Here is a 13,881-nt window from a genome sequence, read left to right as displayed (position 1 = left end):
AGTGAAGGATGTTACATTTTCCATATCCCCCAAAGTTCTTGGTACATGGAAGACACTCATAAATCACTTGAGAAGAAAAGAAAGATAAGAGATAAGAAAAGGGGCGCGGGGGTTGGAAAGAAAAAGAAGTCTGAATTTCTGTTAAAAATAACATGCGGCCTGTAAGGAAGAAGTCTATTGGAAGTTAAAACAATTACCTAGCAATGAAGGCAAATGCTTAACTTGGTTGAACCTGAGAGTTTTAGTAGGGTCTCCATACAAATAAATCAGTTCATAGTCGGGGCAGGAAGCACATGCAACTCAAAAGCCTCACTGAAAAGTTTAGTGAAGGGACTAACTACTCCAAGGAGGGGGCAGGTTCATGAAACTTAACAGGAGATGGCATAGAGCCCTGAGAATAGCAGTACAAAGTTCTAGCTACAAACAGTTACCAAATCCAAAGAGAGAACCTGAAGGAAAGGGGTCCCTGAAGGGAGCATGGCCATAGTAGAGGAAAGACAATGCCAAACCAGAGCCAGGCAAGGCGGAAGCCAAAGGAATAAATATCCCAAGTGTTTTCCTGCCAGCACTTCCCTTAGCTGAGCCTTATCAAAAGCCAGAGGGCAAGGAGGCCCCCTGGAGGGATCAGCCTCCAGGGGTAGGGAGTGGGGTGGAAAGGAGTAAATAGTGGGTGGAGGGCCACCAGAGAAGATCCAGCACCACCCCCACACTTTGCTTTCTCAGTGAGGGCTTTCTTCTAAAGGATTTTATATTTATAATTAGGTGAGGAGGTGCGGGGGATGGGGTGCAGTATTTGGCTAGAAATGTGACATAAATGGGGTGAAACAGAGATAAAAATGACAAGTCTCTTCAACAGACACAAAATATTCAGAATTCCAAATGAACATAAATCATGATTTAAGTCTCAATGGATCTTACAAATATTTCAGAGCTTACCTTTGTTTTTTGAACAGTAGAGCTGCCTTCAGGGTCACTTTTTAGATTTTTATTCCACACAGGCTCTCTCACTTTTGGAGGGTCCACTCCTTAACACATCAAACATATTAAAATATACCCGTCAAAAATGCATTAGCTAGTTGACGTGTCTTCTTTTGTAGACATTCAATAAACATCTATTTTCCATTTTTGCAGATTCTGTTTTATATTTCAGAGCAAAAGCTCTTTTTCAGCTCCCAAACTCATTTTTTTGGCCCTGAAAGAGCCCTTAATCTCTAGGTCCTGTGCCTGCAGTGGTTACTGGATAAAATGAGCCCAACTGGCTCCCCTCAGTGTGTGTGAAGCTTATTTTTTGACAATAATATCACCTCCAGGCAGCGTCTGCTAGTGGTTGGATCTGATCTGGTTTGTGGTTTCCTATACCAAGCTCCCATAAGCCAGCTTATTTCTTCTTTAAGATTGCAGTAATTCTTGGACTTTGCTTTAATTCCACGTATAAATATCATTCACCTTTTGATGTCCTTCAGAAGGATATAACGTGTTTTTTTGAGCTCACTTTTGGATTTTTCAAAAATTTCTTAGAAAACACTATCTGGATATTCAGCAAGGTAGTTAGGTAATGAATCAAATCTATATTTCTAAGCACAGAAATTATTTTCTTTTGTGTCATGCTTGGTAACAGCAAACAAACTAAATGCCCACCATGGGTCAGGGCTCCCTGTCCTGGGCACTGTCATGTCCATTCTGTCATTTGATCATCCCAATAACCCTTTGACATGGATATTATAATCCCCAGTTTACCCCTGACAACTGAGACTCAGAGTGTAGTGAGTTGCCTAAGCCCATATAGGGAAGGAGCAACATTTCATGTTCTCTTTCTTGGAGTCACTGCTACTGAGAAATTCAAGACTTTATGGTCTGTGTTATGTTGGCATCAGACATATCTAAAAGTTTTTTTTCCCTATTTAATTGCATTAAATGTGCTAGTAACTATTGAGACACCTGTAATTTATTGTAGAAATCAATTAATTTGATCTTACTACCCAATTGTAACTGGAAGTAGTAAAAATGGGATAAAGGAACATCTCCCTTGAATTTTAAGCAGCACTTTCTTGCCTCCCATGTCCCCAGTGTAGCTTTGCTTGCCTTTATAATTCAAGGAACACAGAAGAAAATACATTAGAATGGATTGTTTGGGTCAGCATGTTTTCCCTGTGTATTTCCTGAATTTGTTCTACTTCTTTCTGTAAAAATAGCTCAATGATAAGTCTATATTTCAGTTTTAAAGTACTTTATAAGTAGACAGGACTTTGTAGGTATTACATGACTAGATATTACTGTGCTTAATAAAATGCAACCCCCCAGGGCCACGGTTTCTGTCTTGTGTATGCATTGCTACAATCCCAGTGTCTGAACTGTGTTTAACACAAGAATGCACACAAAAATTTTCATAAATTAAAAGACATAAATTTTACTCTTCTCTCTCAGAAAAGACTTTTACATTATCCTTAAAAACTGTACCCATTTCTCAAATAGCCCCCAGTACGTCATCCCTTTGGTAGATGGTTCTGTGTAGTATAAACAAAGTCTGACACCATAACAACCGTGCAGAGGAAGTTACTGCCTGAGTCTAGGTCTCAGCCATAGGCTACTGAGAGTTTATAAGAAATTGATGTGGACCACAATATCTAAAAGTGAGGGAACCATAACTGCCTTCTTGGTCACCACTGTCTAGACGTCATCTAGCACTACACCTGGTAAAAATTCACCACTCAGATATCTGTTGCGTCAATAAGTGATGACAGAATCCAGAACCATCATTTAGCACAGTGTTCAATACTGAGCATGTACTTAATAGTCATTGAATTGCCTTGACTGTGATGCTCAAAAAGAGAATCACGTCATGCATTCCACAACTAAGTAGGCATTATATTTGAATTATCAGCTGCTTGGGATTATCTATGGGACTCCTCCCACTGTTAGGATGATAAATTAAGATCTTACTGCATCAGCACATGCCCCAAATCTGAGTAGCATTTGGTTTCCACTGGGCTAGCTTACTATATTCCATCTATGACATATTGCATTTTAAACTAATGTTTACCATGATAGCACTTACTGTCCATTACTGTTTACTAATCCAATAATATGGTCTTTCCAAAGTAGTATACACTGTATTAGTTATTTACTAGCTGCCCCTTTCCTTCTCTTTCTTCCTTCCTTCCTTCCTTCCTTCCTTCCTTCCTTCCTTCCTTCCTTCCTTCCTCACTCCCTTCCTTGTCTTAACTCTGAATGTCATATAAGGATGTAAATGCCAAAAAGCAAGGATCTTGACAATACTGCAAAGTCTAGAAATGTCTAGGAACAGTGAATAGACAAGCAGCATTGGAGGACAGACATTTGGTCTATCATCGTATATTGGTCTTGAGCTCTCCGTATTGCACCAGGTCACAATGACACAGCTTCAAGATTATATTCGCTCGTTCCCTCTGGTTGCCATAAGAATTAAAGTGGTTGACTTTGGTTCCAAGAACTGTCATAAGACATTAATATGCTTCTCATTAGGTCAAATGAATCTAAAATTATACATACATATTCATACACACACACACACACACACACACACACACGTGCACAAACTTAAATAACTACCCCATTGATGAACACCCCAAATTCGAAAGATCACACAAAATTTCTAGTCTTGCTTTGTCTTATGACTCACAGGTTGCTTGTAACATGAGACTCTAATTGGGAATTTAATTTCAAGATATATAATATGAAAATAGTTGTTTTTTAATAAAGCAATCAAATGGGATTATGGCAGATAGAACCTGGGGTGGGGGTGATGGGGGATAATGCCACCAATGCAGATATGATTACTTAAGTAAAGAAGACAAATGTTTAAATAAATACATGATATCATCTTGTCTAGATAATTGTACTACCTCAGTTGTCCAGTATAGTTTAGCTCTGTTAAATGTTAATAAATTAATCATTATATCAATAATTGGAAAGTATGAAATATTCAGGAAGTTGAAAAATCTAGTGTATGACCAAGTTTTTCCACAATAGGGAATATTTTTATTACTGACATAAATAAATTGAACTTATATTTTAAAATTTTATTCAATTTTATTAAGAAAAATCTCTTTTTATTACCAAGACAAGTTTCTTCCCTTTTAGTGAAGTTTTACAAAATTTCCAGCTAAACTATTATAAAAAACTTTTAGTATGTTCTTTTGTATTTGAAATATCTCTTGCTTGAAATTGAATTCAGTCCTAAAATAGCAACTATATCATCTCCTAACCACTTTCTATTAGTAACAGCAAACTCCAGAGATTAGTGAAGCAGCCTTCATGTATGCAGAAAAAAACAAACACCCCGACGGATGATTTCAATGTAGGATTTGTCTATTCATTAAGAAGCAGTGCATGCATATTTGTAAATATTAGTGCCAGAAAAAAAAAAAGAAATCTACAAAAGTGAAATCATTACACTCAATAGACTAAATCTAAGCAGAGTTCAGGTTTGTCCTCTTAGCATTAATTCTTGCAGGGCTGTGTAAACACTTAGCTCATTAACATTAGCATAACTCTCCCCAAAGTGCAAATGGGTTCTGGAGAACGCAGGTAGTACAAAGAAGCTCTCTTCAATGGTAAGGTTTACAGCCACTGAGTCTTCAAAGAAGGTGAAGTCTGATGCATGAGACAAAGTCCCTCATCTGGTGTCATGATTGACAGGTCCATTTGGTTGCTTTTATGGGGGTAGGGAACAGAAATGGGGCCTGACTCACAGGGCAGAGCCTTTGGGTTTGGGGCTCTTTTATGACTGCCCACAAGTCTTCTATTGTCACAAATCCTCCTCAGACCAGCGTTTTCAGATTTTAACATGGGCAACAAATGCTTCTCTGAGCCTCAACACAGTTCTTCTTTAAATACGGTTCCATTTCCTTGGTAAAGCCTCTTCTGAGGTGCTAAATTTAGCACTGCCAATCAGAAGGACAGGTGGTATGTAACGACCAAATAGGTCCCTCTCCCATCAGGCTCCCGAGGAGAGCCAATCGCACACTGCCCTGCCCTGAGCATGTGGGGCTGTCAGCAGATCTGGCAAATATAAGGGCAGGGCCAGACCCTGGCTCTTGAGCAGTCGTGCATTCCCAGCCTCGCCTCGGGTGTAGGGATTGCATAGAAAAGCAAAACTACACAGTCACAACTGTGTAGTTTTGTTTTTAAGTTTAGAGGCTCACCGATTCATGTTGGAGATGGTCAAACAAACCAACTCTAGATAGGACGTCGTTTCAGAAGCAACCTTGGGCTTAGTCCCACTCTTTTTGGGCACTCTTGAGAAATCAGGTGAGCGGCATCTTTTCTTTTTTTAACCGTAAAGACCCTTTCTAATTGATTTCCAGTTCCCAGTTGTCTTTGTATGCTAATGCCTAGGTAGAGATGTTAATTGCATTACTCGGGACTGGTGAGGATCCATGATTTGAATCTGCTTGTTAAATTCTGTTTTAAAACAGGTGGACGTTTTTTTTCTTTCTGACATTGAATGCTTTAGCGTTTCAGCAATCAATGATTCACATTGCTTAAATGCACCTAATATTCTGAAAGTGTTAAAGTTGAGGTCCAAAACGGTGATAGAAATGTTTGCTTCTTTTATAGACTCTTTGTCTGTTGAAAATGTTCAAGGTTATATTACTCAGGGATAGAGTGAGACACCCAAGAATAGCTCTGATAAAATTCGAGTGGTATCAGCTACACCCTGATGGCTTTTTAAGGGAATCAACTGCTGAGCTATCAGTCCCAGGACAGTGACAGAACACTTGCCTGCTGTCAGTCAACTTGGGAGAGTTTATTTTGGGAGCCTGACATTTTAGACGCATACCTTCTGCCCTCATTAGACAAAGGCCTCTGAAGAGCAAGTGCTAAAGCAACAAACTTTACCTAGACAATAGGAATAAAAGACCCACTTAGGCCAGCTAATTGCAATATAGTTAGAAATTTTGGGGGGAAAAGTTATATAATTGTTTTCTGAACTACTCAGAATCTCATTATGTATTTTAACTCAACTCACTATCAAAGTATAGGATAGGAGATAAATGTTGATGCTAAGAAGGGTAAGAAATAATGTTTTAGAGATTCTTTTTTCTAAGTACACTTTGATTTCCCATCTTCCTGGAATTAAATTAGCAATTGCAAATGACTATAAACATATAAATGGTGTAAAATAATACAGCTCTTTTAAGAAGATGCACTAGTTTGTAAACAGGAAAAGTTAGACACAGAAAGTTATTCCCCCTAAAGGTCATATACTATAATAAAGAGTTATTGACAAAAGTTTCACAAAAAACTTTTGGATATTATCTGAATTTTTTAAATATAAATGTTACTGTCTCAGAGAACTCTTTAACTAAATAAAAAGTTACAATAAGGTACAGAATTATTACTGGAAATATTATTGCTCCATAACCTTATAGTGAACAGAAAATATTATGGAAAAGAGTAATGAAGCAATTGACTACTGAGGATCCGCTTTTGTATCAGAATAAAGGAACAGTCACATTAGATAATAAGGAATTTATGCATCAGAAAATTCTTCAGTCTCTCTGAAACTCATAGGCAAAGTACTTTCTTCCACTTAACAAATACACTAACTGCAAATTTTGTATGCATTTATTTTGAATATTTATATTATAAACACAGGTCTTTTCATCTACATTTCACACCAGCCTTCCATTTTTTAGATTGTGCACATTGTTCCATATTTTTCTTTCAGATCTGTAATAATATTTGGCCTCGTCGCTTAAATTTAAGTTTTCCTGAAGATTTACTTCAGCAGTAGCAACATTTATTGAGCAGTTAGAATATGAAGAAATATTAAGACATAGAAAACACTGTATACTTTCCACAAATGGTTTGCAATTTTGATAAGGTTTGCCAAAACTTTTCAAGTAAGAAAAGAAATTTCAAGGTTCAAATTATTAGTTTTGTTGATGATTTAAAGTAATCACCAATTTATGTCAACTTTATAAATACATATACAGTGAGTGAAAAAAAATGGGAGGAAAGGAAATTTTTTGGACAATTGCCTCTCTTTTTTTGAACTGATGCAAAGATTCATTTCACACTTCCATACATCTCTTTTATTATTCTTCCCTACCCTCAACCCACCCACTCCCACACTCTTACTCCAGCTTCCTTTTATCCTACTCTAACCCAGATTTCCCACCCTTGGTAAACCTGAATTTCCCTCTCTGACCTCTAGGGTACATTCCTTGCTCTGCTTACCTAAATTTTTTTTCCATATCCCCTTACACTCACTATTATGTTAGGCTTTAAGTAAGCTCAGAGGCTGACTGTTCAAATTCAAGCCACAAAGGAGAAGGCCCATCAGGCCAGACCCACGGAATGTCTATGGAGCAACCTGTTTGAAAATGTGTGTCTCTGTCATCTACAAAATAGCTCCAGAGCTGCCCTTCACTGTGACATTCTAATTTATTTGCTCTTCCTTTTCAGAGTGCCTGAGAAGATGGAAGCTCAAGCACCGACGTTTAAGCAGCCGTTACAAAGTGTTGTGGTACTGGAGGGTAGTACTGCAACCTTTGAGGCTCACATTAGTGGTAAGCTCACACCTTACCGCTTTCCTTCCTTTCCTTTGCCTCCTGCCCAATAAGTAAACTTCGCTGTAAGGACTCGATGTCAAGCGTAGGCCTGCTTTCACTTTGTAAAATTGGTCCCACGCTATAGCCCAATAAGTAAACTTCGCTGTAAGGACTCGATGTCACTTTGTAAAACTGGTCCCACGCTATGGAAGGATTATTATAAGGCAGGATATACCATTCACAGAGTACTGATAATATCTTACATTATAATGGCTTGCAAGTGTTTTATTGGTATTTCTAATTTTACAAAGCAAAATAATTAGCATTGGATTAAAATTGCTGTCAGAATCCAGCTGTTCAGTAGGACCAGATTTGGTCATTCTATTTCTGGGTTCAGCTGCAGAGCCAGACTGGAAGCCAAGAACTCAGGCCCAATAGGGGCCAGCCACAAAGCCACTGGACCGGCAGCCTGGGCTGACCAGCCTGTGTGCCTGAGCCTGGTGGTTTTATGTGGAAAATTACAATACAGCTGACTTTTCTCAGAACTTTCAGTGATGAGCTAACTCCTAATTATTTTATTTTTTTATTTTCAATCTTTATTGATTCTAGTGAATGAAAAGATTTTCCAATCATTTTGAAATGACAATAAAAAATAATACATGCCACTCTAGTGTATATATTAAAGAGAGAAAAACAATGACCCTGGAATTTTATTTAAAAGAAAGTTCTCTGTTGTTTTTTTCCTTCATTTTCTTCATAGCTCAGTGTAGGAATAATATCATGAAATGCATGACTTATGAGAACATCTTGGGGGGAAAATGGGGATAATCTACAAACTGTATTGTAAATAATTTCAAAATTATTTAATCAGTACTGCCTACTGCACTATCATAACCAGCCATATAAATCAAATGGATTAATTGAAAATCATGCTTATGTACCTCCCTAAGTACATTGCCCCCCTTTTGTTTTTAATTTTATGGCTTATAATAAAGATATAGCCATATAAATCAAATGGATTAATTGAAAATCATGCTTGATGTACCTCCCTAAGTACATTGCCCCCCTTTTATTTTTAATTTTATGGCTTATAATAAAGATATTAAATAAGATTGCCTTTTCCTTCCTCTTTCCTTTTGTTTTCTATCTTATGTGCCAATCTTATTCATAACTGAGTAGCTTTGCCTTTTCCTTCCTCTTTCCTTTTGTTTTCTATCTTCTTATGTGCCAATCTTATTCATAACTGAGTAACACTTAAATTTTACAGTGCACAAATATGTAATCACTCTTCATTTTCTATTGTATATGTATATATACACCAGTTCAATTCTTCTCATGCATGATAAATGCTGACAGACTTCCAACAATCCACTTATTTATCATGTGAGGCTCAGCAGCTTCTGAACAGAGCAGAACACATATGGCTTCATTGGGAACTTTGCCTGGTAGTGAAGTTGTGGAATCTAGCTTCTTCATAGCTTCTTATTCCTTCACACTGTGCACTAATAAGTTCTTAGAAAAGTGCCACTGAAAATACTTGATCCCCATGAATCAGTCAAATAAACGATTCCCTTGTCCACAGTGGGAGGCTGGCTAATGTAAGGATAACAAAATAAACTTCCTCTTGGTTGTCCTCATCTCCTCACTAAAGGATGGGTCACTAGCCTTTGTGCTAATGCAAATAACCTGCGCTCTGAATTTACCTCCTTGCCTGACTGCACAGGTGTAATTCACTTAAACCATCAACCCACGTGCATGCCTTCTCAGCTCCACAGTTTAGGGTGTGGGAGAGAATGTGGCTTTTCTACCTGCACTCCAGCTCTCCATGTTGTTCTGAAAGACTAGGTTTGGCCTCCTCTCTTACTATATGAGAACCCGCCTCTGCACGGTGTGGTATTTTTATGGTGATTGCACACTTGCAAGGCAGAAGAGTTCGGGAAGATGGTGTCCCTGTGACCTCAGGAGAGGGAGAGAGATGCGTGGTCCTCTGTACCTGTCACAAAGCAGAGCTTTCAGATCCCTTTGTTGCTTTTGCTCTCCACTTATTTTCAAAAAGGACAGTAGTCGCCTTTTATTTGAGAGTTTCCTTAGCTCGTCTCTTTTATAAACCCCTCTCATGATTTTTTTTTTGAAGGGTATTTTTTAAAATATATTTTTATTGATTTCAGAGAGGAAGTAAGAGGGAGAGAGAGATAGAAACATCAATGATGAGAGAGAATCATGGATAGGCTGCCTCCTGCACGCCCCCCACTGGGGATCGAGCCCACAACCTGGGCATGTGCCCTTGACCGGAATCGAACCGGGACCCCTTCGTCCACAGGCCGACCGACGCTCTATCCACTGAGCCAAACCGGCTAGGGCCCCTCTCCTGATTTTAATGGTGTCTTTAAATTGCCCCGGCAGGAGGGCAGGAGATGGACATTCTCATGCTCTCTGTGCCACGGAGAGCCAAGGACCCTGCCCTGTAAAAGTCATTGCGCCTCTTTGGCCTCAGTTTCTTCCCTGTAAGGCAAAGGCGCTGGCCTCCACATGAGCCACAGACTTTCTTCCTGGTCTGCAGGTTTACACTTTGCTCGTGCAGCTGTGGTTTCACCGTCACTAAGGAGCCCTGCACTCTGGGTAGCCTTTAGCGGTTAGAACAAGGCGGTGCCCATGGCGGGACGCGCAGAGGACTTGGCGGTGCCCACCCCAACATGACGGTGAACTGTCTTTGCTCCAGGTTTCCCAGTTCCTGAGGTGAGCTGGTTTCGGGATGGCCAGGCAATTTCCACGTCCACGCTGCCCGGCGTGCAGATCTCCTTTAGCGATGGCCGCGCTAAACTGACGATCCCCGCCGTGACGAAAGCCAACAGTGGACGATTCTCCCTGAGAGCCACCAATGGATCTGGACAAGCGACTAGTACTGCTGAGCTTCTCGTGACAGGTACGCTGGGCGCGGTGCCTGTCCTCGGCCCCTGCACCCCAGAGGGCACCTTCGGGACATGGGTCCACAAAGAGCCACTGAGCACAAGTACCAGCAGCTCCAGGCCTGAGAAGGGCCCACTGGGGGCTGCATCGAGAGCAAAGTTGTTTGCCTTGTGGAATTTTCCTTTTCCTCTCAAAATACAGCACAAACGTGGCCGAGAATCAGTTCCTCTATGTCTATGCACATACTATATCAAACACAAGTATATTAAGGAAAGGTTAAAATCATGTTTCTGAGCAAGTAGAAAGGCTTGGGGCCGTGTTTATAAGCCTGATAAAGAAGTATGCACCTCTCCAGGAATTCACACTTTTAACAAGCGCCTAGATCAGTGGTCCTCAACCTTGGCTGCACATTAGAATCACCTGGGAATCTTTTTAAAATCCTGATTTCTGGGCCTCATCCTCCGGAAATTCTGTTTCTTTGTTATGGAGTGGGGCCACAACATTAGTAACAAAGAAACAGAATTTCCGGAGGATGAGGCCCAGAAATCAGGATTTTAAAAAGATTCTCAGGTGATTCTAATGTGCAGCCAAGGTTGAAAACCACTGACCTAGATGATTCTGATGCAAAGGGTCCACAAACCACCCATTTAAGAAACTCTGTTCTGGGCTATAAAGTTTAATCATCTTCATTTATTTGTAATTTCTAATATTATGACACAGTAAACATGCACAGAAAAAGGCCAGTGATTGTTTATTATTCAAATGCATGACAGCATCTCCAGAAAAGTTGTAACCAGTCCTCAGGGCCACGGTCCTTTTCGCCTCCATCCTTTCCTTCCTGATAAGACATTAATACCCAGAACATTGCATTACTTTACACTTTACACAACAATATCGTTCACAAGCTGCATAATGTCATATGTGTTTACCCAATAAACTATGCCTGTAGCACTGTTCAAGTATAGGGTTATCACTGACTAAGCAGAAGGCGCACCAGGTAACATCAGGTGTGAGCGTGAACATATATCCAGAAAATTCAGAAATGGAAAATGCACAGGGTTGACAGCATCTGCTGTTGTTTATTATTCAATAACATATCGAAATTAATCCCATTAGCTCTTCACGTTTATTTTATAAAAAATTTCTGTTGACATCATTAACAAAAAGAAATCCCCTTTCCATAGCATAAGTAACATTAAATCATGTCGTTATTTAGACTCACATTTTAAATGCAAGTAAATGTTTGGGTTATTTGAATAGTGATCAAGTTGGAGATGATTTAGGTTTGTAAAAATTAAATTAAAATGTAATGATCCTGTAAGTCACAGGTACACCCTTCAAACCAACTATTGGAATTCATTTGAATGCAACTTACTGAAATATGAAAAGTTACCTTAACATGTTAATCTAGTGCTAGAGGTAAGGTTGGGAGGAAGTGCCAGAAAGATTCTCTAGAAATGTTATTAAAAGATTGAGGCTTTTTCTTTAAAAAATAAAATAAAATAAAAATTTTAAATGTGATGGCCTAGAACTGCTAAACAAAACAAAGCAAATAAAATAAAATAAAATATGGTGGCAGGATTGCCTTCTGTCATCTGCTGGCTCCATTCTTGCTGTCATCTGCTGGATGAGCTGGGTTCAAGGACAGTCAAGGATGTTTGGTTCAGCAAATCATTGCCTGGTTTTGGCCTCAGAGCTGTGATTGTTTAAAAATAGCCCTTTGGGTGCGCCTTGGCTGCAGTCCTGATTTTCTTCTCTTCCCCTTGCAGCAGAAACAGCGCCACCCAACTTTGTTCAACGACTGCAGAGCATGACCGTGAGACAAGGAAGCCAAGTGCGACTCCAAGTGAAAGTGACTGGAATCCCTACACCTGTGGTGAAGTTCTATCGGGATGGAGCCGAAATCCAGAGCTCCCTTGATTTTCAAATTTCACAAGAAGGCGACCTCTACAGCTTACTGATTGCGGAAGCGTACCCTGAAGACTCTGGGACCTATTCAGTAAATGCCACCAATAGCGTTGGAAGAGCTACTTCCACTGCTGAATTGCTGGTTCAAGGTACTTGCTGGAGGCTGAGGAACAGGGAGAAGGGGGAGGGCTGCTTTAGGACAAAGTTGGGCCGAGGTCCATCTGCCTCCCCTCTCAGGTCTGGCGATGCTATGAGCTGAAATCAAAGCTAGCTTTTCAATACCCTTGAAAAGTCTTTGAGATTCTCAGCAGGAGCTCAGAATGACTGAAGCAATCTGTAGTTATTAACCCCAGTAGAAGTCTTTTAGTTGTCATCTACAATTTCAAGTTACTGGCAAATAATGAAAAAGAATTTTTAAATGGCTCTAAGTAAATCCTATCTCTCTCTCTCTCATTCTTTATTGTTTAAAGTATTACATATGTCTCATTTTTCCCCCATTGACCTCTCCCCGGCCAATCCTACCCCCTAGCAATTCTAAGTAAATTATTATCTAATAATGAACATTTTTCTATTTTTAAACATAATTGATGTTCATACAAAATCCACAGTTTTCTTCATCTTCCTCTATTGGGACATCTAGAAAACCTTCCTGACTTTGTAGTCAGAACTAACAAAATGAGACATGGTGCCCCCTCCTAAATATTTATTTTTCCCTTCCTACAGGTGAAGAAGTAGTACCCGCTAAAAAGACAAAGACAATTATTTCGACTGCTCAGATTTCAGAAACAAGACAAACCCGAATAGAAAAGGTATTTTTCTATAAGGTCAGGGTTCAAGCCTTTCAGACTGTGTTTTCACCAACTTCCTTCTCATCATGGCCTTTGTTTTTGTCTTTTGCAGAAGATCGAAGCCCACTTTGATGCCAGATCAATTGCAACAGTTGAGATGGTCATAGATGGTGCCACCGGGCAACAGCTGCCACATAAAACACCTCCCAGGATACCTCCTAAGCCAAAGTCGAGGTCTCCCACCCCACCATCCATTTCTGCTAAAGCACAGTTGGCTCGACAGCAGTCCCCATCGCCAATAAGACACTCCCCTTCCCCGGTCAGACATGTGCGGGCTCCAACCCCATCTCCTGTCAGGTAAAACCATTTAAAAGCGATCAGGTCACTATGTATTTTTGAATTAGGTTTCACCCAATAAGAAGAAAAATAGAAGGAAGCAATAAAAAAATATGTGGCATGTTTAGCCCTGGCCGGTGTGGTGCCGTTGGTTGAGCATCATCCCCTGCTCCTGAAGGTCGCCAGTCAGGGCACATACCCGGGTTGCTGCTCTATGCCCAGTAGGGGGTGTGCAGGAGACAACCAATCAGTTTCTCTCTCACATTGATGTTTCTCTCTCTCTGTCCCTCTCAGTTCCTCTCTCTCTCTAAAATCAATAAAAACATGTTTTTTAAATATAGTATGTGATCATGGAGGTAAACAGAAAGGGTACTAAATATGATTTTTCACAAATCTCTACTGTC

At 39.8% G+C, this 13,881-nt stretch overlaps 1 protein-coding gene across 1 annotated transcript in view; it reads left to right on the top strand.

The window, feature by feature from the left end:
* Positions 1–5,092: 5,092 nt before the first annotated feature.
* TTN (titin) overlaps positions 5,093–13,881 on the top strand; it is a 282,573-nt gene continuing 273,784 nt past the window's right edge. The window contains exons 1-6 of the mRNA XM_014546416.1: positions 5,093–5,289; positions 7,453–7,556; positions 10,258–10,461; positions 12,215–12,502; positions 13,077–13,162; positions 13,254–13,498. Coding sequence (XP_014401902.1) covers positions 7,466–7,556; positions 10,258–10,461; positions 12,215–12,502; positions 13,077–13,162; positions 13,254–13,498 — 914 coding nt within the window. The 5' untranslated portion in view covers positions 5,093–5,289; positions 7,453–7,465. The remainder of the gene's footprint in view (positions 5,290–7,452; positions 7,557–10,257; positions 10,462–12,214; positions 12,503–13,076; positions 13,163–13,253; positions 13,499–13,881) is intronic.

This window comes from Myotis brandtii, unplaced genomic scaffold (assembly GCF_000412655.1).
Source record: "Myotis brandtii unplaced genomic scaffold, ASM41265v1 scaffold112, whole genome shotgun sequence".
NCBI lineage: Eukaryota > Metazoa > Chordata > Mammalia > Chiroptera > Vespertilionidae > Myotis > Myotis brandtii.
The sequence above is the reverse complement of the archived record's forward strand: the minus strand, read 5'-3'. Positions and strand labels throughout refer to the sequence as shown.